Source organism: Chelonia mydas, chromosome 13, assembly GCF_015237465.2.
Source record: "Chelonia mydas isolate rCheMyd1 chromosome 13, rCheMyd1.pri.v2, whole genome shotgun sequence".
NCBI classification, from domain to species: Eukaryota; Metazoa; Chordata; order Testudines; family Cheloniidae; genus Chelonia; species Chelonia mydas.
This window is the reverse complement of record NC_051253.2, coordinates 18,954,494-18,980,937: the sequence shown is the minus strand read 5'-3', so window position 1 is coordinate 18,980,937 and position 26,444 is coordinate 18,954,494. Positions and strand designations below refer to the sequence as shown.

General features: G+C 42.4%; 1 protein-coding gene across 3 annotated transcripts in view; it reads right to left on the bottom strand.

The window, feature by feature from the left end:
* Positions 1-1,029: 1,029 nt before the first annotated feature.
* Positions 1,030-26,444, bottom strand: part of SLC13A3 (solute carrier family 13 member 3) — a 41,973-nt gene continuing 16,558 nt past the window's right edge. For 2 of the 3 annotated variants that reach the window (XM_043526682.1, XM_037877192.2), the window contains exons 4-13: positions 23,879-23,945; positions 22,932-23,117; positions 19,260-19,385; positions 15,659-15,754; positions 12,859-12,963; positions 11,612-11,709; positions 10,602-10,714; positions 10,103-10,264; positions 7,221-7,358; positions 1,030-2,746 (exon numbers count right to left, since the gene is read on the bottom strand). In XM_043526682.1, the coding sequence (XP_043382617.1) occupies positions 2,561-2,746; positions 7,221-7,358; positions 10,103-10,264; positions 10,602-10,714; positions 11,612-11,709; positions 12,859-12,963; positions 15,659-15,754; positions 19,260-19,385; positions 22,932-23,117; positions 23,879-23,945 (1,277 nt within the window). In that variant the 3' untranslated portion in view covers positions 1,030-2,560. The remainder of the gene's footprint in view (positions 2,747-7,220; positions 7,359-10,102; positions 10,265-10,601; positions 10,715-11,611; positions 11,710-12,858; positions 12,964-15,658; positions 15,755-19,259; positions 19,386-22,931; positions 23,118-23,878; positions 23,946-26,444) is intronic. The other variant, XM_037877193.2, reaches the window with a different exon arrangement.

Genomic DNA, 26,444 nt, shown 5'->3' with positions numbered 1-26,444 from the left:
GATAAACTGCATTCACTGTAATCACTTCCTCTACTGTGGGATCAACACTCCATAGGATGATGGGCAGAACTGTAAGAAGGGAGCTATTTTCACTTTGCAGTTCATCCCACATACTTACAGGCCCCAGGATGACCATATCAGCAGCATAACGGCTCCAAAGCCAGAGCCCTTGGTTTCAAAAATTAATCCTAGTTGCTGAGCTCAGAGACTCTGAGTCACCAGCCCAGCCAGCATCAGGCCTCTTAAACTTGGTCAGGAACACGGTACCGTATAAGTGTTGAGCCATAGGCCAAGCGACGCAGACAATCCAGACCTGTACGAAGCAGTTTGCTGGGACTCTAGGCTCCTGCTGAGGTGAATGTGGCCAAGCCTACAGGAAGTGGCACTTTAGCGACTAGTGGCTGCATTGGGCTTCCTCCAGGGCGGGTGCAACGGCAGCTGGAAAAGGCTGAAGAGGAGGCAGCCACAGTGCGGTTGACAGCTCTCCCTGAACACAAGCAAGGCCCAGCTAGCATCGTATGCCCCCAAAAGGCCATGGCCAGGCAACCTGGAAGCGTGGCACCTGCCACCAGCCCTGAGGGCAGCATGTGCTGCACCCCGTTACGTGCCCAGGTGGTGTCATGCCTGCGGCACTGCGTGCACTCTGCTAGCACCCACAAAAGGCATCGCCCCACCGCTGCCCAGGCAGACAGGCTCCCGCCTCTGCTGCTCTGTGCCCCCACTGCCACCATCGACCTCAGGCTGGGAGAGCCAGGAACTGGCCCAACAAGCTCATGCTGCTTCAAGGCCTCACTTTAATCACACTCTTAAATGGATGACATTGCCGTTGAGGCTGCAGGGTCCCTGGCCTGACTAGAATGAAGGCAACACAGGCAGAGCATCAGCGAACCAGACTCTTTTCTCACTCACCCCAGCGTACGTGAGGAGCAGCTCCACTGAAGCCAATGGAGTGAGCCTGGTGCAAGTGAGAAGAGCCTCAGACCCTACCTTTCTCCCCTGGCTTCACAGATAAAACATAACACAGTGGCATGCTAATGAATGCATTTTATTGTACAAGTTCCCTAATCGCGAGGATTTTGTCTCAACATCAGCTGACTTCCACAGTCGGGCAGTTTGGTTTCAGCTTGACCTCTTTGGAAACGTTCATACTGTGATGTAATCAATATAGGGTTCACAGCAGCAGCAGCAGCAGCAGCTGAGATTACAGAGAGAATTGGGTCTGATGGATAAATTACCCTGTCTGCTCTCGGAGCTGACACTGAATCTTTTGAGTAACTCAAGCGAAAACTGAGCCAGACCATCAGCTGGTGTAAATCAGTTTACTTCCGTCGACACCACTGGCACTATGCCACCTTACACCAGCTGGGAATTTGGTCCCGTTGAGTCCAACATCTGTATCAGTGCAAGGATTCCCTCGCTAACCCTCCCCAAAGCACCGTATCAGACTCCTCATCTTTCAACCTGTCTGTTTCAAATACTGATCTTTAATTAAATAGTCAGAGTCTTACACAAACAAAATGCATGTGTTTAGATAAAATGGTGATGAAAATCATGCTCAATTTGCAAATCCTTTCATTGCAAGGACCCAAGCAATCAGATAAAAGACTCAAACTCCATTTCGAAAAAAAGGTCAACATTCCTCTGCGAACAGTCTACTGACTTGTGACTGAGCTGCATTGTCATGAGTAGGTCAACCTCAAACCTCAGTTAAAGGACATTCACCAACTTAAGACTAGCCACATAAACCACTGGTGTCATGCCCCTGATAGACACAGAGTTACACCAGGAGTGAATATGGCCACAAATCTCTACCTTTCCAGTCAGTACAAAAATGTGGGTGAAAATTATTGTCTTGAGTTTTAAAATAATTCCCAAGCTAATGAATGTGTTTGGAAACCTACTGTTACCAAACTCCCGCTGTGGAGCAATACATCAAATTCTGGCTAGACTCAGTCATAGTCTCCTGAATTATCCTTTCATAAGAAGCTAAAGAAATAGTCTTCATACTACATGACACAATTACTTGTGAAATCCCTGTGAAATCTTGACCCCCTAACAAGTGTTCTAGAATCACAGGGCTCAAGCATGGCCCCCACACTGGGCCTGGTTCTGATACCCTGACTCAAGTTGAGTAGCACCTAAAATGGTCCCATTGACTTCACTCATGGGAATAAGGATACCATCCAGCATGAGTTAGGATATCCGAAATTAGCACATTGAAGTTAACAGGAAAACTCCCATAGATTTCACCAGGCGTGGCATTTACCCTGGAAATGTTAGAGACTTACTTGGTCATCATTTAAGACCCCCTACTAATGAAGAACAAAGTTTTCTAAAACTGTTTGATAGGTATCTGTGGGGGGGCGGAGATAAATCTTCCAAGATCTCCACCCCAAAAATTATGTAGTGACAATGAATAATATTTATAAAAATAAAATAAAATAAATGGAAAGTCCTGTGCAACATGAGCAGCAATCCGGCCTTTGTCCTGTGAGTACACTCTGGCGATTCCTGTGCCCCAGTCCTAAGCGAGTGAGTCCCACCTATGACCTGGCTTTGTTCATATTTTATTTAGCGAGCTTAAAGTAACATTCTTCACATCCGGCAAGAGGGATGTGACGTTCTCTCCATGGATGTTGGCCCACACGGGGAAGGTGCCCAGCTGGAAGATGCTCTTGGCCCATGTGTTTATAGCCAAGCTAAGGAGCAGCACACCCATAAGATTCATGAGCAGCCCAGTTCTCGCCTGTGAAAGAAAGGCAGATACATTATACTAGGGTTTAGCCTGGAAATCCTGGGCATGTGACACAAGGAACCAAGCTGGCCAGCCCTGAGGACTGACTGCACATGAACGAATATTACAACAAAGAGGGGTTTAATTAACATTTCAGCTGGATTTTCTCAAGTCAGGGACCCCCCACTCCCAAATGCTGCGTTAGGTCCTCATCCATCAAAGTGCTTTAGCACATGGTTAACTTTAAGCACTTTAAGTAGTCAACAAAACTGTTCTCATGCTTAACACACGCTCAAACACATTGCTGAATTGGGGCCTGATTCTGTGCCAGTGGTATAAATGAAAGTTTAGTCATTGTTGGTGCAGGATCAGGGCCGGAGAGCCATGGAGTACATGCAGCTTCCAATGCTGTCTTCACTAAGATCAGTGGGTGTTCAAAACTTTTCAGGATCAGACTTTGGAAAAGCATCTCTAACATCCCAGTGAATGGAGTGTGTATGTGTTTGTTTTAAGATTCATTTCTGCAGAAGAAAAGGATTCTCTTACAAGTCAGCTGAGCATCAGGGAACTGAGAATCCAACTTTAAAAGTCTGTGGATTAAAAAGCACTTTCTGTCTTTAAGCTCCTGTTTTATTTTCCTCCTAGAAAAACACCCCTCTCTGTAATACAATCAGCATCCATGTTCAGGGAATGAATGAAACCACAGACATTTTTAACCAATTAATATGAACAAGCAGTTCTGTAAAGCTACAGCAATATGGAGGCAAAGAGTAAAAGCTGAGTAAAATTAATAATCAAAGGCTAGGTGTGCGATTCTTACCTAATGTAACAGAAAGAAAACCACCAGAGCCCCTTACCAATATGTAAAGTCAACAGGAATTTGAGCTGATAAACAGCTGAATTTCAAAAGGAGTTGTGCTTTCTCCCAAAGCCTTTGCTCAGTTTTCACTCAGGCAAAAGTCCCATTGGCTTGAGCCTGAGTAAAACTGAAAAGGAATATCAGGACTTGGCTCACTGTTTCCAAAGCAACTGACTCTCACTTCCCTCAATGCAAAGGCACAAATTCATACAACCATGGCAACTGGTAAACTTCAGTCTAAACCAGGACAACCGGTGGGTGTACAAAGGGAGAGAGAGAACAGGCTTGAATGGCTGAATGCTATTGTAGCAGCTCCAGAAGAAGGCATGTCATCACACTTTTAACTGTAAGGTGTCTGTGGTAGAGTGGGGGCGAAAGGAAATTAGAGGATGTGAAGGAATGCTGAACTCCATTGGGCTAAGCACGTTGAAGTTATGGGGTAAGCCTGTGCCACTGAAAGGGACTTTCACAAATTACACTTTCATTCCATAGTCACAGAACATCACAGCAAAGTCATGAAACTTGCTCCTTCCTGGGGCCAGCCAAGGGCAGAATACAAGCTTGGGAAACAAGCTGACATCCAGGCCAGCTGACCTGTCAACAAGAATGGGACCAAACTGGGTTTTCTATCATTTCACATTAAGTTAAAGGGGATGTGATTAAGGGTGACAGTCTCTAAACTGAGCCAACCCTAAAAATAACTATCAGCCCCTCCCATAGATAAAATCCCAGCTTCTCAGCTGAGCCATAGACCTGGGTGCATGCACATAACCTTGGATTCCTCTTATTCCATCTGCCCGCTGTTTGGTGAGTAAGCAGCATATTTAAACATAGTGTGAGATCAGATCCCTGCTCATCAACATGAATCTTTTGATCTCTGAAGTTCCTCTTCTTTAACCACTTTGGCACTAGCCCTTCACCCTCTGGCTCCCTTGTGAAAGGCTAATCCAGGCAGCTAGATTCCCATGGTTTCCAATAGAAAAAATGAACCTTATCTCATTGCATGCAGCAGCCACTGTTGCAGAGCCTTAAGGATTGATCCTTTACAGAACAGAGTGTGGCACATATAACCACAAGGTAAAATTTGCTGAACAAGATGTGGGGGGGCACAGAGGACCCAACCCTGTGTTAATGAGTGCTGCTGTCTGAGCACCAAGGCCAGAGAAGAGACTGAGTTGCTGAAGTACTAAACCCCATAGTTGTCTGGATTTCACTCACTCAGGGCAGGATTCCTGGCAATGCTTGGGCTTCCAACTTGGCAAACTGGGTTCCGGTCCCGGTCCCAGTCCCCGATTCTCACTTCTCAGGCTGGCAAAGGCTGTGAAGCTCAGCCTGTAGGCGAGGGAGTGCCTCGGGTCACTCTCCAGCAATCCCCTCCGGCTGATGCACAAAATGCAGATGGGCTTTGGAAGTAGCTGTGTCTAGCCCTCTTCCTGGAGGGGAGTAACTGCAACTCTGGGGTAAGATGTAAGGAGAGGAAAATTGGGAGGAATCTTGAGAGAAGCCTACCCAATTCCTCATCACCCCCTTGCTTTTCACTGAGTGTTCTCCTTGCCCTTCTGCACACCAAGGTGTTTTGTAATATTCAATCCCCTTCCTGTGTGTTTCCAGGCACCCTTCTCTTCTGAAGGAAACTGAAAACAGGCCTGCTCTTTTCTCCCCAGTTCTCACTTCCTCGTTTACTGGGTGTTTGTGCAAATGCTGAGGAGCACCGGGTTGTGGGCTGAGGCACTAGGTAACCAAACCAACTTAACAGCTAGTACCAGCGATCTCCAAACCAACCTACTATACTATGGAACCACATAAGACTAGGTTCCTACCGAACAGGTCTAGTGATTCCTGCTCATGTTCACTGGCCTTGAGGATAAGAGTGTGAGAACAGTATGAAAATGGTCTGAAAGTCACTTACTGTGGCCATCACCACGTAAACGCTACAGCCTGGGGGAGAACATCTGAGCCATCTTCATGTGAATATAACCGACTCTGAATGGTTGCACTTATAAGAAGGAGATCCTTTTCCCTATGTGACCATCTCCCCTCCTCAGCCATTGCTTATAAAAATGTTTTATTCTGCAAGTCACCAAAAAGGGCTTGGTTCACCATTAGGGGGCCACAGACCACAGGTGAGGCGTTATATAAGGGGACAAATGCTCTGTCTGGAGTACAGAGATGTACTAAGTTGACCCCCATGGACGTTCATAGGAATTTTGTGATCAATCTCTTCTGCCCAGTGAATTGAAAATGTTGCTTTTGTGCTCTTTAAAGTAAGGATCTACATTAAAAAACTAATAGTAATGTATAGTGTCGAATGTAAACACTTTATTATAACTTTGCCTTAATAAGAAGTCTTTTTTTTAAAAATGCCGACAAGAATATACCAGACAGGAAAACAAAACAAACTTAATAGTAAAATCAAAAGGAGAAGTAGCTCTTCTTTTCTTAGTGACTCTTTGTTTAGGAAATAGCATGTCTGTTCATTAGCGAGGGTAATTGTTACACAGGCTGTAAATTTAATCTCTACAGAGAACTTGACAGCACATTTGAGAATTCATATATGTGTTTCCTGTTGAGTTTTGAGAGACATTAATTTTGCTGCTCACTTAGAGAGCTTCATATTGTAGCATTCTGGCTTTCCTAGACTAGTCTGTCTTTCCTTTCTCTGTTTCCCTCTATCAGCTTCCTGAATGGGAATTGCCTGGGTGATTGCTCCAAGCATATTATGTCAAATAATTCCTTCCAGAGCAGAAAAGACTGAAATATTCTAGTGCAGTTGATTCAGACAGCATCTACATCAGATACCACTGGCAGTATATCCACTTAACCAATTCAAAGGAAAGTAGTAACATGCACTTCACATAGAGATGGTGACTTGACCAAGGTCTACTGGGAAATTTAGGTTGGGATGCTCAGTAACTTCATGGCTTGATATTTTATTCATGATCTAAAAGATAAATCAGTGCAAAGAACCCTAGGTCACCAACAACTGCAGAACTAGTTATGACCAACAGATGCCAAAGGTTATTTTTCACTGGAACCTGTGAATGCCATGTAAACTTAGTTAGCAAAGGGAAAGCACAGTAATAGAATGTGAAGAAGATAAGGTCAAACACACTTCCGCAGGAGTCATTTAAAGGACTCGTGTTCACTCTCCCAAAGTTGAGAGCAGAGATCCTTGTGACAGGTCTGATCTCAAACTCAGCAAAATGGACAGCAGGGAGATGAGCATCCCCTTGTTACAATATATTAGTTTAATATCTAAAGGGGGAGGCAGAAAATGGATTATTTTTCAAGTTCCTGGATCCACTTTTCAATTAGTTAAAGGTCAGACTCAGCTCTCAGAAGAAATTTGGGAGTAACTCCACTGAAGGCAGTTGAATTACTATGGATTTACATGGGTTTAATCAGGGGCAGAATCTGGCCCATTTTTACCTAAATAACACTTTCTAAGGCAGCTAGATCTGACCAACCATGAATGAAGTACTTTGTATTCAAACACTGCTCATAACAGAAACTGACCTTTGTGATTTTATTTTACAAAATGCTGATTTGGTAGCATATCTCAAAATGATTGTCTTAAAAACTCTTCATTTAGAAGATTGTGTGATTTTTGTACATAAAACAACTTACCATATCCTTGACCATCAAGTGTCCAGAAGAAAATGCAATTGAGTTAGGGGGCGTGGAGACTGGCAGCATGAAAGCGTATGAGCATCCTATAGTTCCTGGTATCATTAAATACAGGGGATTTACTTTCAGACGAATTGCCTTGAAAGAACAAAATTTAAAAAGAAACACTATACATTAAGGGGTTCTGAGCTACAATGGAAATACATCTAAGAATGCAAATAATTACAGCACTGTGCCTAGGAGAACTCAGTGATCTATGATTTATAATAGCATATCCTGCTGTTCTATTGCTAATAACATTTTTAAAAATTATTATTATGCATGTTGTGAAGCATGTACTTACACTCCTTAGCATCTTGTTTCCAAACAGTCCAATATATTAAGCAGGCCATATAAGCTCCCTTTGAAGTGCGCAGGTGTTGTTATCCCCATTTCACAGATAGGGAAACTGAGGCACAGAGAGGGGAAGTGACTTGCTCAGGGTCATACAGCAGGTCGGTGGCAGAGCTAGAAATGGACACCAAGAATTCTGGCTCCTGGTTGCCTGTTCTAACCACTTAAATACACCGTACCCAGTCCTGCCATCACACCATCAGCAAAACTACTGGTTGACTAAATCCCGAGGTCTCTTTACATGGCCTCAGGGGGAATGTAGACCCCTGTGAGGATGAGCCAGTGAGGGTTAAGCAACCAGCAGGCTGAGTGACCCAAAACCAGAAGAGTATTGAAATTGTATACAGGTCCATTCCTTATAGATTGTTAGCACAGGCATGTTAAATAGACTACAGTCCTTAAAATGGAGGCCTGTATTGTTAGAGAATCAAGAATAGATCCCAGTTGTATTTTTCTGTGTTTACCTTATTAGAAGTTTAACAATGTGATCTAATTAGCTTGTAGATGCTAAAATTCTGTTCCTCTCTTTAATGATTCATTATGGTATTCTATTGATTCAGAGGTCAAAAGGGGATATTCTCATTTAGATGGGACTTGGGACTTGCGATGCAATAATATTATTGTTTCATTTATCTTTGAAATTTGTAGTAAACTACCTGTAAGCTCTTTGAGGTTAATTTCCCTATGCTAATGAATGCAACTAGCTACCAGGGTATGCCTAGGAATGAGGGATTAGCTTCAAAGCAACAATATACATTACCTATTCTTCAACCAAGCAAGCCCTGCTGTGAACACAGCTTGCTTCAAGCTATAAAGGAAGTTTCACGTCTGATGCTTGCTATCTCAGATCTGCTTAAACTTTGACAGGGAAAGTCTAAGCCTGTGAAACTGAGGTCTCCAGGTCTACTCTGGATTAACCTTGTACTTTTCATGGAAGAACTTGAACAAACTCTGCACAAGAACTGCCTATTGGACTATAGCCTTTTAAATTGATTCCAGAAGGCTTTTTACAAAGCAAGCTCACCATCTCTGCTATGAAACTGACCTAAGAACTTTATTCATATCTGTACATCGAATGATCTTTTAACCACGGCAACTCTCTGTCTTTTCTTTTTATTAATAAATCTTAATTAATAAGGATTGGCTATAAGTATGTATTTGGGTGAGATCTGAAATATTCATTGACCTGGTGGTTAATGTGTCTGATTTCTTGGTAGAACTTTATATACGGTGAATAAGGTTTTTAGTAACCCTCACTATATTAGAGTAGGCTGTCTGCGTGGGAGCCAAAGGCTGGAGTGCTTAAAGGGAAATGTATTTTGGCTTCTTGGTAATCAGTAAGGTATTACAGGAGCTGTTTGGTTACTGGCTTGGTGAAATCTAATTATAGAATAAACCACCAGTTTGGGGGATCGTCTGACCTATTCTTTGCGATTTGCCTTGAATGAGCAATCTCAGTATAGCCCCTCCAGTGACCGTGGTCACAACCCCGTACAGCTGGATGGGCCAGCTGAGATCCTGGAAACTATTGGGCCTCGTATGCAGAAGAGTGAGGTGACCCATGGCTGCCCAGATGATTAGTGCGTCTTCTGCAGCTGATGGAGGCCGGGCTGCTCCAATAGAGAGAAATGTTTTCACAGGGTACCTAAACTGTGAAGGACATGGGGCTGACTGTAATAATTTGTAAATACTGTATGTGACCTGGTTATTGGGATAGTTACAGCATGCCTGTATTGGGTTATTGGTTAATAGCAGGGTTGTTAGGAAACTAATAGACAACACAATGGCTCTAGATACATAACACAGAGGGATCATTAAGAGACGATGCCTGGGGCTATTTAACTGTGAAGATGCTACATCCACGCTCCAGACAAATTCAGCCCAAATAAATGTGTTAGTCTCTCAGGAGCCACAAGTACTCCTCGGTTTTTTTTGCTCCAATCAAAGTTACCAGACTTGTTTTGCCAAGGCTGGGCACCTAAAGACTAAAAGGACACTAAGCAGTTAAAAAGCCACTCTCTGGAGAGAGGGGATAGGCAACTGGAGGGAGCTGTTGGTGCGGAACAGAGTGACACAGAGAGAGGCTCCAGCTAGGGGGTCAGATGAAGCAAAACCTGCCTGGCCCACACCCACAGGCTGGTAGGGCTTAGGGTAAGATAGACATGCGTGAGATCTTTTGTCATGTTCAAATCCTTGTTCTCTTATGTTATGCTTTGTTCCTACTGTTCAGACAAGGCTGTCTGTCACTGTGGCCACCACAGGGCAGAAGCCTCCAAAAGGAAGAACTGCAGGGGCTGAACCTAGTCAGGCCTGCTGAGCCATCACACGGGTACACAGGGTTCTGTAGCGCAGGGCCTGGTCTGATAATGGGAGAATTCTGGGATTCCATCACAGACAAGGTAAAGGCACGAGGCGTAACACCTAAGGGGGTGCGCTGAGAGAGACCACATAGGGGTCAGAGCTGGCCCCGTCATGGTAACGTATCTTACCAGTTCTGCCAGGATAGGCAGGAAGATTATAATTGTGGCCGTGTTGCTGGCAAACTCTGTGAATAAGGCAATCACTATTGTGATAAGCACGACAGCCACTGCCGGTGGCACGCTCTCCAGGGGATGCAGGTGGCCTCCGATCCAGACAGACAAGCCTGACTCCTGCAGCGGGAGAGAAAATGCAGCAGGTTTTATATTTGAGTTCCTGCATTTCCACGCAAGACTCAGATCATTTCACAGAATTGCAAACTACATATAAATAGGGATCACTTCGCCCACCCACTTCTGAAACGCAGCCACCTTGGGGCAGGGGTGCATGTTATAGCCCTTAGATGTCAGATCCAGTCACTCAATGTCTTAACTGCCATACACTGCAGGTGCAAAATCGCAGGAGCAAAATCGCAGGAGCAAACCAAACTGATACCCTTTTAAAAACCAGGGGCATAGGGCTGAATGACAGTAAGGTAACATCAGTGATGGGCAGCACTCCAAATACTACCTCACATCCTTTTGCCATGGCAAATCCTCCACCGAGCAGCAAGATAATGTTCCAGGGTACAGTCTCTTGGGCCCTTCTCCAAGACAGCAAAGGCACATTCTCAGTGTTTGATGCTAGACAAAGAGATCCCCACCAAACACACACACACAGATTAACAAATAACTTGTCATCTGATAAAATAGCTACATTACTCACTGGTGTCAAAGTTAGCTGATAATCACTTAATAACAAACAAATGGATATTTCAATTTCAATTAAATAGGCAGCAAAAAGTTCTAGCAGTCACGGTTTTCTTGGGCTTTTTCTCAGCTTGTTTTTTTATTAACATAAAGGACAACTTCCTTGGTGTAATAGACTTAGATATTCTTCTCTCTGACATCTGGCAGATTCTGGCAGGAGGAAGTTTTCTGACATTTGTAATTTTTGTGGGCAAGTTCATCACCCTATTAATTTTCTACTTGCAGCTCAAAGTGGTAGGAGCTTTCTAGCAAGGAAATTGCTGTGTCTCCCCCAGAAGGTCACTGCTGAATGAGAACTCAATTGTTGTGTCATATGGAAAGGTAAACTATCAGGGCTTTCATGTTCTGTGAACTAAGGACACCCACATTTCAACCAATGGGGGTCTGAGGAGCAACCTCCAGGAGCCTGAAAGCAACCCCTAATCTGCATGAAATGACGTCATGGCAGTTGCTTTTGTTTTGTGACATTAGGCCAGAGCAAGTGCTGCTTTGCTGTGAGCGGAGCCCATGGGCTGCACAGGCTGCATCTCCAATTAAAGATGAAGGTGGCCAGAGCCATATGGGTAAAATTTTCATAAGTGACTCAGACACTTAGGTGCTGAAGTCTCATTGAAAGTCAATGGGACATAGGTGCTTTTCAAAATGTTACCCCATAGCTGCTGACCAAGTACCCTGCCTTACTATTATGTGCTGAGCTCCTGCAGTGTGCTCACCCTATAGAGAACACAGAAGAAGGGGACAGAGTCCCTACCCCGAGGGCTTACAACCTACCTTTTAAGTCAAACCACCATTTACAGGATGGTCTTTGTGAAGGGAAGAAGAACAGTATGGTCACTATGGCGACTCCAGTAACCGCATCTGAGACAAACCTGTCCAGAGGAGCAGAAACACTTGTAAGCAGCAAAAGTCTTGAGATTTGTAAAGTTTACAAAACTTGGGATTTACCAAAGAGGATTAGGATTTTACATCAACAACACTCATTGGTCATGATTCTTTTTTTTTTTTTAATCCCCCTCTGAGCTACATTTCTAAGATTGGCTGTGACTCCTTTAGAAAACTGATCAGAGACACTGAAAACACAAAAACCTAGTTTTAAAAAGAATAGGGAGGGGTTGGCAGTGCTGGCTGCTCGAATGACTGAATCACTTTCAGTCTGTTAGAGAGTGTGAGAAGAATACTGATTATGGAGGTCTGGGGAGATTGCCTAAGCTGGTTGCAGGGAAGTAGGAAAATCAGACCACTGGCCTATTTTGATTGTGATCTCTGTAAAATGCTCAGCTTCTAAAGTGAAGAGCATGATATAAAAACTCTATAAAACTATGATATAAAACTCTATAAAAACCCCAATTCAGCAAAGCATTTAAGCTTTAACTTTAAGTAACTGTTAACTATTGAGAACAAAATTAATCTGTGAAGTATGTACTTGATTCCCATTAAAGCCAAACATGTAGTGAACTCCTTTTCTGAATATGAATAGTCTGTTGAACTGTGTCCCTAGAGAAATAGAGCGGGTCTCTTTTCTGTGCAGAAACAACTCGCTCTCGCTCTGTGAGTATTATTATTATTGCCTTCATTGTTCTTAATCTTTGTCTTCACATAAGAAAGGTCTGGATGTCACAACAGAGAAAAGGTTGCAAAGCAAAGAGAAAAAGGACTAAGGGGTGAACTCCTGCAGCCTTTATTCAGTCCAAACCCACACTGAAATCAATGGCCTGCTCAAAGAGTTCAGGACTTGGCCCTAAATGTATCAATAGACAACATTCCCAGAGCTCAGGCCGTAGGGCTGTCAGGAAATAGGTGTGAGCATTTTCAATACTAACATCCCACAAGGCTTCCACTATCTCCTCTTAGAAACATAAACAATTAAAATGGTTCTAGAGAGATACATAAGGCTCAGTTCCATTTATTCCATGAAACCTGGACAACAGTATAAACAAGGACAATAGAAAACACAGGGATCTCAAAAGCCTGGAAATACTATTGAAAAATGTTACAACAGATTGAAAATAGAATCTTACCCAGGAGTGAAGAAACTTGCCCAACCTGGGATGAATTTTGGGTCCCTGGAGAACAGCAGGATTGCAAACAAGCAGAAGAGGAAGAGAACTGCCTGTTCTGCAAACCTAAGATTTAAGGAGATGCAATTAAAAACCAGTCATGCTAATGAAGTGAACACAGGTTACCTTTCCCAGGTCACCTTTAACTGCTAGTGATGATTTCACTGCATTTCAAGCCTTAGTTTAGAAAGGTGAATAACACTAAACTTCACACATGACGCATGGGGACTTTCCCTCTCTGAGAGCAGAATGTAGACTGCATCCCCTACTGACGGTGTGAATAACTGAGAGCTGCTGAGGGAAGAGATTCATAGATACTAAGGTCAGAAGGGACTATTATGATCATCTAGTCTGACCTCCTGCACAACGCAGGCCACAGAATCCCACCCACCCACTCCTGCGAAAAACCTCTCACCTATGTCTGAGCTATTGAAGTCCTCAAATCGTGGTTTAAAGACTTCAAGGAGCAGAGAATCCTGCAGCAAGTGACCCGTGCCCCATGCTACAGAGGAAGGTAAAAAACCTCCAGGGCCTCTTCCAATCTGCCCTGGAAGAAAATTCCTTCCTGACCGCAAATATGGCGATCAGCATATGGGCAAGATTCACCAGCCAGATACTACAGAAAATTCTTTCCTGGGTAACTCAGATCCCACCCCATCTAACATCCCATCACAGGCCATTAGGCCTATTTACCATGAATATTTACAGATCAATTCATTACCAAAATCATTTTATCCCATCATACCATCTCCTCCATAAACTTATCGAGTTTAATCTTAAAGCCAGATAGATCTTTTTCCCCCACTGCTTCCCTTGGAAGGCTATTCCAAAACTTCACTCCTCTGATGGTTAGAAACCTTCGTCTAATTTCAAGTCTAAACTTCCTGGTGGCCAGTTTATATCCATTTGTTCTTGTGTCCACATTGGTACTGAGCTTAAATAATTCCTCTCCCTCTCCTGTATTTATCCCTCTGATATATTTATAGAGAGCAATCATATCTCCCCTCAACCTTCTTTTAGTTAGGCTAAACAAGCCAAGCTCCTTGAGTCTCCTTTCATAAGACAAGTTTTCCATTCCTCGGATCATCCTAGTAGCCCTTCTCTGTACTTGTTCCAGTTTGAATTCATCCTTCTTAAACATGGGAGACCAGAACTGCACACAATATTCCAGGTGAGGTCTCACAATTGCAGTAACATCTGCTAGTGTTAATATTTCTAGTAAGGACCAGGGGGTAAAATCCTGACCTGAATGAAGTCAGTGACATAACTCCCATTGACTTCAGTGGAGCTAGGATTTGACCAAGACACATCCAAAATATTGCCTTAAAACCTCTCAAAGACACAAGGAAGGAGGGATACTTAAACCACTGAAAAGAAATCACTTGGGTTGAATTTAAGCTAATCAAATTTGTAGCACATGGCTTAATGGGCTTTCTCTGCTCCTAAAACTCAAAGTGGGACTTTGATTCTTACAATGACATTTTGCAGGCTGGTCCATAATGTACTGAAGGGAAAAAAATAAACCAATTTCTTTAATTTAGAGCACACAAGAATAATAATTAGAATGTTTGTTTGTGCTGCGCTACCTACATCAGTGAACCCTCGCAATATCTCTGTGAGTAAAGCTGGGCGATTTATTTATTTTTGGCAAACAGTAAATTCATTTTTAAAAATGCATTTTGGGGGACACTGAAACTATTAGTGAATTCAGGTCAAATTCAGCCCATACTTTTGGCAGAAAAAATGGATTTTCCCCCGATCCCACCCCTCCAAGAGTCAAAATGGTTCTTTTTGACTATTTTGAAACAAACCATTGAGGGCTTGTCTAGACCAAGAGTTACTGTGCAGCAAGCTAGTGTGGAAATCTACAGCGCCCTGGCCTGCCACACTGGAATTATCCGCACGCACTCTGCTGCCACTCACTAAAAGTGCCGTAGTTTGCTTGCATCTACACCTGCGTCAAGGTGGTGTAGGTAAAAGAGCGCTAGCCAACCTTTAGTGAGCTGCAGCAGGGTCAACACAGACAGTGCATTTATACCCCAGCTGGCTGCTTGCTAGCTGTTTGCCTAGACAAGCCCTTAGACTTTTTGTTTCAAAATATAGCTATATTTTTCTTCTTTTATAAGGGTGAGAACCACCAAAAATTCAACAACAAAACCAAAAATAATCCATTTCAGGTCAAAAAGCAACTCGAACGCATCTTGTTTTCTCTTCACATGACTGATTAATAGATCTCAGAGAATAATTCACAATCAATAATGTATTCCACAAAAATTCATCTGATTTTCTGTTCACAAATTGCCCACAAACAGATCATAAAATAATTGAATTATATTCTTTATATTCATCATGAATCTCTTCAGCAAATAATACGTGCTCTGCAGACCATTCATAAACAGCTTTCTGTGAATATTAAAAATTCACACTGTATTGGCTAGTTACATAAGTCACATGATATTGTTTCTGTTTCCTGATTAAAAGACTTACAATGTGTAATTAACACAGCATGAATTGTCATCTACAATTGAAAATTGGCATTTGTGGAATATTGGAGCTACATGTTTGTTATCTGCAATTATCTGCATTAGCAAAGACGGAGCAACAGAATGTTTGAGGAAAACAAACTCAAAATGGTCACAGATACTAACAAATGGAAATTCACTGACAAATTCTAACAAATATCCTCAGTTTCCCTCCCCAGAAATGTTGTTTCCAGCCCGGTTGATTGCTGTGTCATTTTTGTTCTCTTTTCGCGACTCACTTCATTGGCCCCAGTTTCTGATAATCTTCCTTTATAACTGCTCGGGCTCGGTCTTCTGCATCCACTCTTATTTCTGACTTTTTCTTTCTGCAATGCCTACCAACACAGAAATAACAAACACCACTCATTTTTGCAGGTTCATAATGGAACTCAAACATTGATGTTCATGTTTACTATTCCTGCACACACCCATACAGGGCATGCACAGGGTGGCTACAGGGAAGGCTTAGGAGAATAAAGGGTACAGCATGGACCAGTGATTTCAGAAAACCAGTATCATATGGATCCATTTCATAGTATAGTAAATACTTCCAATCTCTTAAATAGACTTCCCATCTCTCAGACAAGTTATACATAATGCCACAAATAATATTCATGGCACCCTTACTCACACTGAGTCGCACCTCCCCTGGCCTACAGTCCTGTAAACGATCAGTGGGACTACTCATGTAGTAATATGGCACTCAATGTGAGTAAAGGTGGCAAAATCTAGCCATTAATGTATTGGACAGTGGATATTATAGCTCGATAGTCCCACCTGCTCATGACAAGACACAAATGTGATTGCAGAATCTGTGAGCACATTCATTTCTATGCACAAACGGACATTAATGCATCCAATTATCCATGTGGCAAGCACAGATGGGCTGAGGCACATGCAAAGAGACAAGCACTCGCAAGTTCTGAGCAGGCGCTTTTTGATGCCTGCCAGAAACGTGGCTCTAGTTACCAACAGAAAAGCTCTGGTGCTGCCTAGAAACCCTTGGGCTGAATTCTCCCTGGGTTATGAGTATGTAAATGTCATTAGTACTCAGGGTGGGGAGCAAGATGTGTCCCTTGAGGTAGACTAGACAGGTCCTGCTCAGGGTAGGTTTCATTGATGCAGTGGTAAAAACAGAGGAAGCCACAGGAGCCTTATCTACACTAGGGCTCTCACTGGTGGTAATATTCCCTAGTGTAAACAAGACCAATATTTATCCTACTTTGTGTTGCCTTTCTCCCCAGGATTATGCAAAGGAGACTCTGGCCCCTGCATTAAAGAAGCTTATTTGTGGTAATCACAGCCTGTGTTCACAGAGACTGTTCAGAATGTAAATGAGAGTGAAGTTGTCAGATTTGCAGATTCATCACTTTTAGCAGATGACTGCATCAGCCACTTGATCGAGAAGAGAGCAAGGTGGGAAATAAGGATCTCCCCTCCCCTCCCCCACCTTCTCAAGTCACCAACAACTTTCTGGGCAATCTCTAATTTATGCAAAGCACTCGCTGATGATGAACAAATATGTGAGGAATTTTTAACAACAGGGACTGGCATTTTAATATGCTTCTCTTCATTAGCCGGGCTAAGCCTTTTAAGCAGGGAACCCTGGACTAGTACACAGCCTACTCTTAGACAGTAAATGTGCATATGAATGATATGTTCATCACCAGCTGCTTCATGTCCCGTCAGCGTCATGTGGTTAAAATACATTTCTAATACTTCCTGGGACCTTGATTACATTTGAAAAGCCAGACTTACACCATTAGATATCTGATTCTGTGATACTAAGACTGATTAATTCATTTGTTGTTTTAAATGGATGTCCAATGGTTAGATCCTTTATAAAGATGCATGTTTGACCATCCAAAAATTCCTGATTCTCAAATAGATATTGGGGATGTCCATAAATTACATAACACATTTATTGGTGATGTTAAAGACCCACCCACCCTTTGTAACACTAACACTGAAACAAACACACAAGATTAAGATCCCACCTACCCCCTAATGCATTACGTAATTTATGGACAGCCTCTTACACAGTATTCTGATTCTTTTAGTAGCTGCAGTTTTACCCAAGGACATCAAGACAACCCCTTGTTATCCAAAATGCTTTTGAATAAATGCTTTTGCTGCACCTCCCTGAGTGATGGTACTAGGTCAACAGAAACATTCTTCTGGCGACCTATAAAAAACAGGGCTTTGGAGCTGTGCTCCGGCTCCACTCCAGCTCCAAACAAAAACCTGCAGCTCCACTGCTCCGGAGCTGCTCCGCGCTCCAGCTCCGGGCTCCGCTCCAAAGCCATAATAAAAACTGCGTCTACACTGGAGATTTAGGTTCGCATAGCTGCAGCATTCAGAAGTTGGATTTTTCAAACCCTTGCATGCCATACCTATGTTGGCCTAAGTTTTAAGTGTAGACCAGGTCAAAATCTGGATTCTTTAATAGGCTGCACAATTTCTGTTTGTGTTTCTTTAGCTTGATTTTTCTAGGCCCTGACCCTGCCAACACTTAAGACTTGTCTACACTAGAAAGTTTAATTGTACTGGTATAGTTAGAGCAGCAAAATAATCCTAGTGTTGGCACAAACGAGTGTTTATACTGGTATAATTTATTCCAGTTCCAGGGGGTGTGTAAGGCATCTTTATACTGATATAACTACCTCCGCACTAGGGGTTTAGATCAGTATAATTATATTGGTTAAAAAAAACCACACCCCAACCAACATAGTTACACTAGTATAACTTTTTTAGTACAGAGAATCCTTAAATACATGACTTCAGTGGGATTACTTAAAGCCCCAGTTCAGCAAGGCAATTATTAACTCTTATTGAAATCAATGGGATTTAAACACAGACTCAAAATTAAGCACATGCTTAAGTGCATTGCTGAATCAGACGAACAAAGTTACGTACATGCTTTCATGTTTGAAGGATCAGGGACTTACACTGGTTATTTCCTATTGCATTGAAAAAGTTCCCTAGTAATTTCTGTTTTCTGTGTCACTGATATAATTATATACTTGGGTAATCCTAATGTGCACCTGTTTTTTTTTTTTCCTTTTCTTTTTTTCTCCTGAAGTTAAAAACCAATAAACATCTTAACAAAAAACAAATTCAAAAGCATCTCTTAGAAACTGTATATGCTTCTGCACTGAAGTAAATAGGAGCTTTGCCACTAACTTCCCTGGGCACAGGATCGGGCAGTAAATCGAGCCTGCAAACTCTATGTTCACTGACTGCACATGCAGATCACATTATTGTGCGTGTCAGTTGGATGGCCAACTACCTAACTGCCAGATCTGTGCACACAAATGCCCATGTGCACCTCCAAATGACTGTGTGCCCAACATTTGCAGGCTCAGATGTGCAGGCTAGTTAAAGCGAGCTGTAAACTGAGAGCCTTGGGTGAGATTTTCAAAAGTGCATAAAGTTTTTCTCCAAAAATGTGCTTCATCAATTTTTTCTGACCAGGTCTACTCATGTGCCATATTTTTAACCCTTCGCAATCTCTCCCATGAACTTTCTGAACAGAATACAAAATAATATTATAATTATGGGCTCTGCATTCATCACTTATGGGACACTTTCTCTCATTATTCATCACACTGAATTTACTCAAATAGGAGCTTTTAGCTGAACATGAATGACATACATCTAACTTCGTACAGAACAAATGTGGACTGAGTTATTACAACATGTACAGATGAAATGTCTAAGGGCCTGAACCAAGATTCCCATTGATTTCACTGGGCTTTGGAACAGGACCAGATAAACTGCTTATTTACACTGTAGTCATAATGAGATTAAAGCATACAAATAGATTAGATATAAAAGTACCTTAGGTTAATTCCCCCATACAGGAAACTGATCCATAGCCATCCCAGGAAAAGGAATAGCAGCATTAAAGGAAATGCAAATACAAACCAGGATCCAAAGTTCACCACATCACACTCTGGAAAAAAACTTCGAAAATGGGGAAAGCTAATTAATCTGAGGAGTGAAACACCCCTTTCACATGAAATGAAGGGGAACAAACATCTGAAATCAAGATCAAAATGTCATGCAAACTTTCCAGCTGCACAGGTTTTAAAAAGGTGATTATTTGTATCTCAGTAGTGCCAACCAGCACCAACTGAGATTGGGACCCTATTGTGCTAGGAGTTGTACAAGTATGTAGTAAGAAAGAGTCCCTGCTTCAAAGAATTTAAATGGACAATTTGAAATGGCATTTTGGAACAGATGTCTTGAAAATGTAGCTCTCTAGATTTGCAGGAATTCCCAAATAACAACACCACACAATATTTAGCACTTTATAGAAATTAACTAACTAATCCTAATTCATGGTAGAACCCACTGTAAGAGTGCCTGAACGTGAACCTTACAGAAGAGCTCTACCCAAACAGAACCGCTTTCATCCATGTCTAGGAAGAACCTTCTAGGTAGATCACTGCATGGTTGAGACATAACTGCAGGTTTACAGTGGCAACACTGTGTCTACTTTTTCAGATAGGGGAGCCTCTTAGTGTTTAATAATAATCAAAGCACTTTACAAAGGATGTCAGTATAATCTGTATTTGATAGATGGAGAAACTGAGGCACAAAGAACTTGTCCACGTTCACCCAGCGGCAGAGTCTACTGAGTTCCAGTCTAGTGGTCTAGCCACTAGGCAACACTGCCATCCAGGACAGAAATAGTGTGTGCCTTGTTTTCCTTTTTCACCACATAATAGACAACTTATAAAGTGCTCACTGTTGCCCTGGTTCACCAAAACACTTAACCATGGGAAGCAAGTCTAAAGGGAAAAACAGTTCAAAAGAGCGGGCAGTTTTTCAAAGAGACATTATTAAGGGCACATGAGCAAACTATCCCACTGCATAGGAAAAACAGGAAGTATGGCAAGAGACCACCCTGGCTTACCCAGGAGATCTTCAATGATCTGAAACTCAAAAAAAAAGAGTCCTAACAAAAGTAGAAACTTGGTCACATTATGACACATGAATATAAATAAAACAACATAAGCATGTAGGGACAAAATTAGAAAGGTCAAGGCACAAAATGAGATTAACTAGCTAGAGACATAAAGGGTACCAAAAAAAAATACCTTAGAAGCAAGGGGAAGACCAAGGAGAGGGTGTGCTCATTACTCAATGAGGGGGGGAAAGACAATCACAGAACTTGTGGAAATAGCAGAAGTGTTAAATGCCTTTTTTGTTTCAGTTTTCACCCAAAAGGTTATTAATGATCGGACGTCTAACATAGAGAACGTCAGTGAAAATGACATAGGATCTGGGGCTAAAATGGGGAAAGAACAAGTTAAAAATTACTTAGACAAGCTAGATGTTTTCACGTCCCCTGGGGGAGGGATAGCTTAGTGATTTGAGCATTGGCCTGCTAAACCCAGAGTTATAAATTCAATCCCTGAGGGAGCCATTTCGGGCAAAAATTGGGGATTGGTCCTGCTTTGAGCAGGCGGTTGGACTAGATGACCTCCTGAGGTCCCTTCCAACCATGGTATTCGATGATTCTAAGTCATTAAAGCCTAATGCAATATATTCAAGGAGCTGACTGAGGAAATATCTGAGCCACTAGCGATTATCTTTGAAAACTCATAGAAGACAGGAGAGATTCCAGAGGACTGGAAGAGAGCAAATATAGTGCCAGTCTATAAAAAGGGGAATAAGGAGAATCCAGGAAATTACAGACCAGTCTGCCAGCTTGTCATATGCTTCAGTACCCGGAAAGATAATGGAGCAAATAATCAAGCAATCAATTTGCAAACACAGAGAAGATAACATCATCAGTAACAGTCAACATGGCAGGTTTCAGAGTAACAGCTGTGTTAGTCTGTATTCGCAAAAAGAAAAGGAGTACTTGTGGCACCTTAGAGACTAACCAATTTATTTGAGCATAAGCTTTCGTGAGCTACAGCTCACTTTGGATTGGTTAAGAACAAATCATGTCAAACCAACCTAATAGCTTTCTTTGACGGGGTAACAAGCCTTGTGGATGGGGAGAAGTGGTAGATATGGTATATCTGACTTTAGTAAGACTTTTGATACTGTCTCACATGACCTGCTCGTAAACTAACTAGAGAAATATAGCCTAGATGGAGCTATTATAAGGTAGGTGTATAACTTCCGGGAAAACCATTCCTGGAGAGTAGTTATCCATGGTTCACAGTCAAGCTGGAAGGGCACATCAAGAGGGGTCCTGCAGGAACCGGTTCTGGATCCAGTTCTGTTCAATAGCTTCATAAATTACTTAGATAATGGCATAGAGAGTACACTTATAAAGGTTGTGGATGATACCAAGTTGGAAGAGGTTGCAAGTGCTTTGGAGGATAGGATTGAAATTCAAAATGATCCGAATAAACTGGAGAAATGGTCTGAAATAAATAGGATGAAATTCAATAAGGACAAATGCAAAGTACTCCACTTAGGAAGGAACAATTAGTGAACACATACAAAATGGGAAATGACTGCTTAGGAAGGAGTAATGTGGAAAGAGATTTAGGGATAATAATGGATCACAAGCTAAATATGAGTCAACAGTGTAACACTGTTGCCAAAAAAGCAAACATCATGCTGAGATGTATCAACATGAGTGTTATAAGCAGGACATGAGAAGTAATTCTTCCCCTGTAGTCGGCACTGATAAAGCCTCAACTGGAATATTGTGTCTAGTTCTGGTTGCCACATTTCAGAAAAGATGTGGACAAATTGTAGAAAGTCCAGAGGAGAGCAACAAAAATTATTAAAGGTGTAGAAAACATGACCTATGAGGAAAGATTGAAGAAACTGGGTTTGTTTAGTCTGAAAAAGAGAAGACTGAGAGTGGACATGATAACTGTTTTCAAGTACATAAAAGGCTGTTAAAAGGAGAAGAAAAATTCTTCTTCTTAACCTCTAAGGATAGGACAAGAAGCAATGGGCTTAAATTGCTGGAAGGGAGGTTTAGGTTGGACATTAAGGACAACATCCTAACTGTCAGGGTGGATAAGAACTGGAACAAATTGCCTAGAGAGGTTGTGTCATTGGAGGTTTTTAAGAACAGTTAGATAAATACCAGTCAGGAATGGACTAGTTATTACATAGTCCTGCCTTGAATGCAAGGGACTGGATTATATGACCTCTTGAGGTGCCTTCCAGTCCTACACTTCTATGATTCTAAGTGCTTGATTTTAAGCATATGGTTAAGTCCCAAGAACATATGTATAGTGTTTTGCAGATCAGGACCAATAGCATTAGGGTGACAACCCACGTATTGTAACTAAGATTGAAGGAGCCATTTCCTTTTGAATCCCTACTGTCACTTGCTTTTTCCAAAACTTGCTTCTGAGGGCAGGAACTTCACATACCTGGCCTCTGCCCAAAGGTGAATTTCCTATGGCAAACATGTGATGTCTTAATTTTGTAGAATTCCCCCTAATAGAAAGTGCAGATCAGCAGAAATTTCATAAACCGATTGTACTCCTAGGGACCTGGCTTCCTAAGGATTTCCTCCCATACCTCTTTAGCTGTCCTAGAAGGATGAGATTTGGTGCCGTTCCTGTCAGCGTTGCTGTACCTCCAATGCTGGCTGCATAAGGGATTGAAATGAGGAAACCTTTCCATACGTTTGCCCTGTATTCGTCCTCTTTCTTTAAATCCATGGGAACTTCAATGGCAACTTCCTTCTCCTCCATCAGATCTTTGCTTTAAAACATTCCAAAAGAGACTCCATTGAAAGCCCTGGTTTAAATACAGGTGTAACCAATTCAGAACCTAGACAAAAGGAAAACTCTCATCTTTTAGCAACGAGATTAGCAATATCCCAAGGGACGTCTATGCAGAATATTGCAACACATGGGGCCTGCTTGACATCCTCATTATTCAGATGATGATTGAGAATCACTCTGTACTGGACTGGTCCCGCAAAACGCTGAGCACCCTTGACTGCCCTCAAGAGGAGTTAAAGGTTCTCACACCTCCCAGGAGCCACTCAGCACCTTGTAAGATCAGGCCGTCAAAAAAAACTTAACAAAAAGTCAATACTCTTCATGTTAAAATGTGAAAAGGCCTTTGATGATCTCAAGCTACGGAGTGGCAAGAAGAGTCTATTCCTGGGGAAGATATTTATTTCTACATCATTTACATATCAAACCTGGACCATCAGAGAGATGTAAATCTTGATGATTTAAATCTGCCACCTGACACATTTAATGTTCTCAAAAAAGCAATGCAGCCACTTCCCCAGCAGCAGACACCTCCCATCACATTTTCAAAATGGCCTGAAAATTTGGCCCTGTGCTGTCTTGTTGAATATATCTGGTCAGGTTGTTGGTAGTCGGGAAATGGAGTAACAGGTAGAATCAAAAGAGTTTCATTGATTGAATTTCACACTCCTAAGGCTGTTTCTATCTGAGGGGATAATTTCCTCACTCAACTCTCCAATACAAACTTTATAGTTAACTTACTCCTCCGTACTTGCCAGAAACTGCAGCTCAGTTGATACAGTGTAAAGTTTATTCTGCTGTAAAGAGGCTGAAAAAGAAAGATCAGGACTTTAAAACAGTTTAAAGCATCTAGAAAAACTCTCCCTGACCCAGACAATGGAATGGAAAGGGCAGCCATTTTCAGAGCGGAAAATGCCCTCCACACACAGAGAGTTCTCTGCGGATGAAGCGCAAGGGGGCGGAAGAAGTAAAATCCATTCCTGCTGATCTGAGGCCAGAGCACAGGCAGCAGTACAGCCCTCTCCCCACAGCCACCACGGTGCACTGTAGGACACTGTGTATAGCATTGCTCCAATGATCTCTGGAAGCCTCTCCCGCACCTTGACAAACTCAGCTCCTCCTGTGCGACCAGGCCAGGCTACATCTGATCCAGGGTTTTTTTTACATCTCTAGTGACATGGATATTCTAACGCAGACTGTATTTCCACTTCGTAATTTAACCTCTTGGGTATTTGGTGTTTATTTTTCGGTAAACTGTGGTTCATTTTTAGGACTCCAAATAATTTTATCAGGATTTTTAAAAATTGTTTGGCCTTGAATGACATCAAGATTGTCCCTGTCCCAAAATCACTTTCCCCCAAAGGATAAGCTCTAAGAGGGTGAAATTTCAGCCCTATGCAGAAAGCCAATCCAAAGCCCACGCACCACTGCGCTCCCACCTCCAATCCCATTTTGAAGGCTAGAGTAGGACATAGTGGTGATTAGGCATTATCCCAGGTCATCTTCACATGGGTTAATTTCACCCAGAGAGCACAGGCAATTTTCAGAGCCTATCAGCCCTCTGAAAGCCACACATTCCAAAGGCTCAACACTCCCAAAGTAGAGCATAATCCTCTGAAGGCCAACCCCAGGGCATAAGTCCTAAGAAAGCATGGGGGGACTTTGGATCTGACAAGCCGCTTCTGCATGCAGTTCTGAGTGAAATGGCACATTTGGGCAATACATTTTTATAAAACCCCATTCCCCAGATTTTTACCTTGGTCTTAGGGAGATAATGAATTTTATTAGATTTAAGCCAGAAGCACAGTCCTTCATTACACTTGATGTTCGCTGTGTTGCGGAACCTTGCTACCCTTGCCATGTTGTTGTACGTTTTAGGATTCAGAGGCCTAGGATTAGGGTTACTAACAATCAAAATGCCCTGCTGATCATCATGGGCATGGACTCAGTGCTATTTTCCTCCCAGCTTTCCCTGCACATACTTCATCCACAAACATTGCCTTCTCTTACCTTCAAGAAAATGTAGTCAACTATGGGGAGAGGACACAATGGTCAAAGTCTTTGGACCTGTTTACTCGTACACTGAAGAGATCAAGCTCAGTGAACCAGGGAACTTTGCAATGTCATGTTTTACACATTGCTAATTTGTGGAATCAGAGTTAATTCTCTTGGAAAGCTGAGCTTTGATTCCAAGGAAGCTATGATAAAGGGATGTAATTGGAAGGAAGAAAATTAACCCATTGGTGAATGAGGACTTTCTCTCTCTCTAGGGGTAAATGTCATCTTTGGAATAGAGGGCCAAACCAAAGCCTATGCACCATTTAAATCCCACTTAAGCCTTGTGCTGGCCTTTTAAACTAGAGTGTAAATTTCATTTTGTCTATTTTAGATGTTCTCAATGTCTTTCATACTGGGCCCAAACCCTCTCCCATATAGCAATATGGGAAGGATCCACCCCTTGACACCTGTTCACAGGCCTCCTGGGGCATTGCACTCCCAAGGCTGAGAACCCTTTTTTTTTTTTAAGCAGAGAGAGAGAAAAAAAGACACTGCATGATGGCCACATTCCCAGTGCGGCAAAGAGTCCTGTGGCACCTTATACACTAACAGACGTATTGGAGCATGAGCTTTCGTGGATGAATACCCACTTCGTCAGATTCATATAGTGGAAATTTCCAGAGGCAGGTATAAATATGCAAGCAAGAATCAGGCTAGGGATAACGAGGTTAGTTCAATCAAGGAGGATGAGGCCCTCTTCTAGCAGTTGAGGTGTGGACACCAACGGAGGAGAAACTGCTTTTGTAGCTGGCGAGCCATTCACAGTCTTTGTTTAATCCTGAGCTGATAGTGTCAAATTTGCAAATGAACTGAAGCTCAGCAGTGTCTCTTTGAAGTCTGGTCCTGAATTTTTTTTGCTGCAGGATGGCTACCTTTAAATCTGCTAGTGTGTGTCCAGCGAGATTGAAGTGTTCTCCTACATAAATGGACACAAATCAGATATTAGGAATGGCAATATACAAAAACCTATAGGAGAACACTTCAATCTCGCTGGACTAACCTCGTTATCCCTTGCCTGATTCTTGCTTGCATATTTATACCTGCCTCTGGAAACTTCCACTACATACATCCGACGAAGTGGGTATTCACCCATGAAAGCTCATGCTCCAGTACATCTGTTAGTCTATAAGGTGCCACAGGACTCTTTGCCGCTTTTACAGATCCAGACTAACACGGCTACACCGCTGAAGCTTGACATTCCCAGTGATTGATGAAGTCGTGAGTTATGCAGGTTATCCCAAACGTGTGC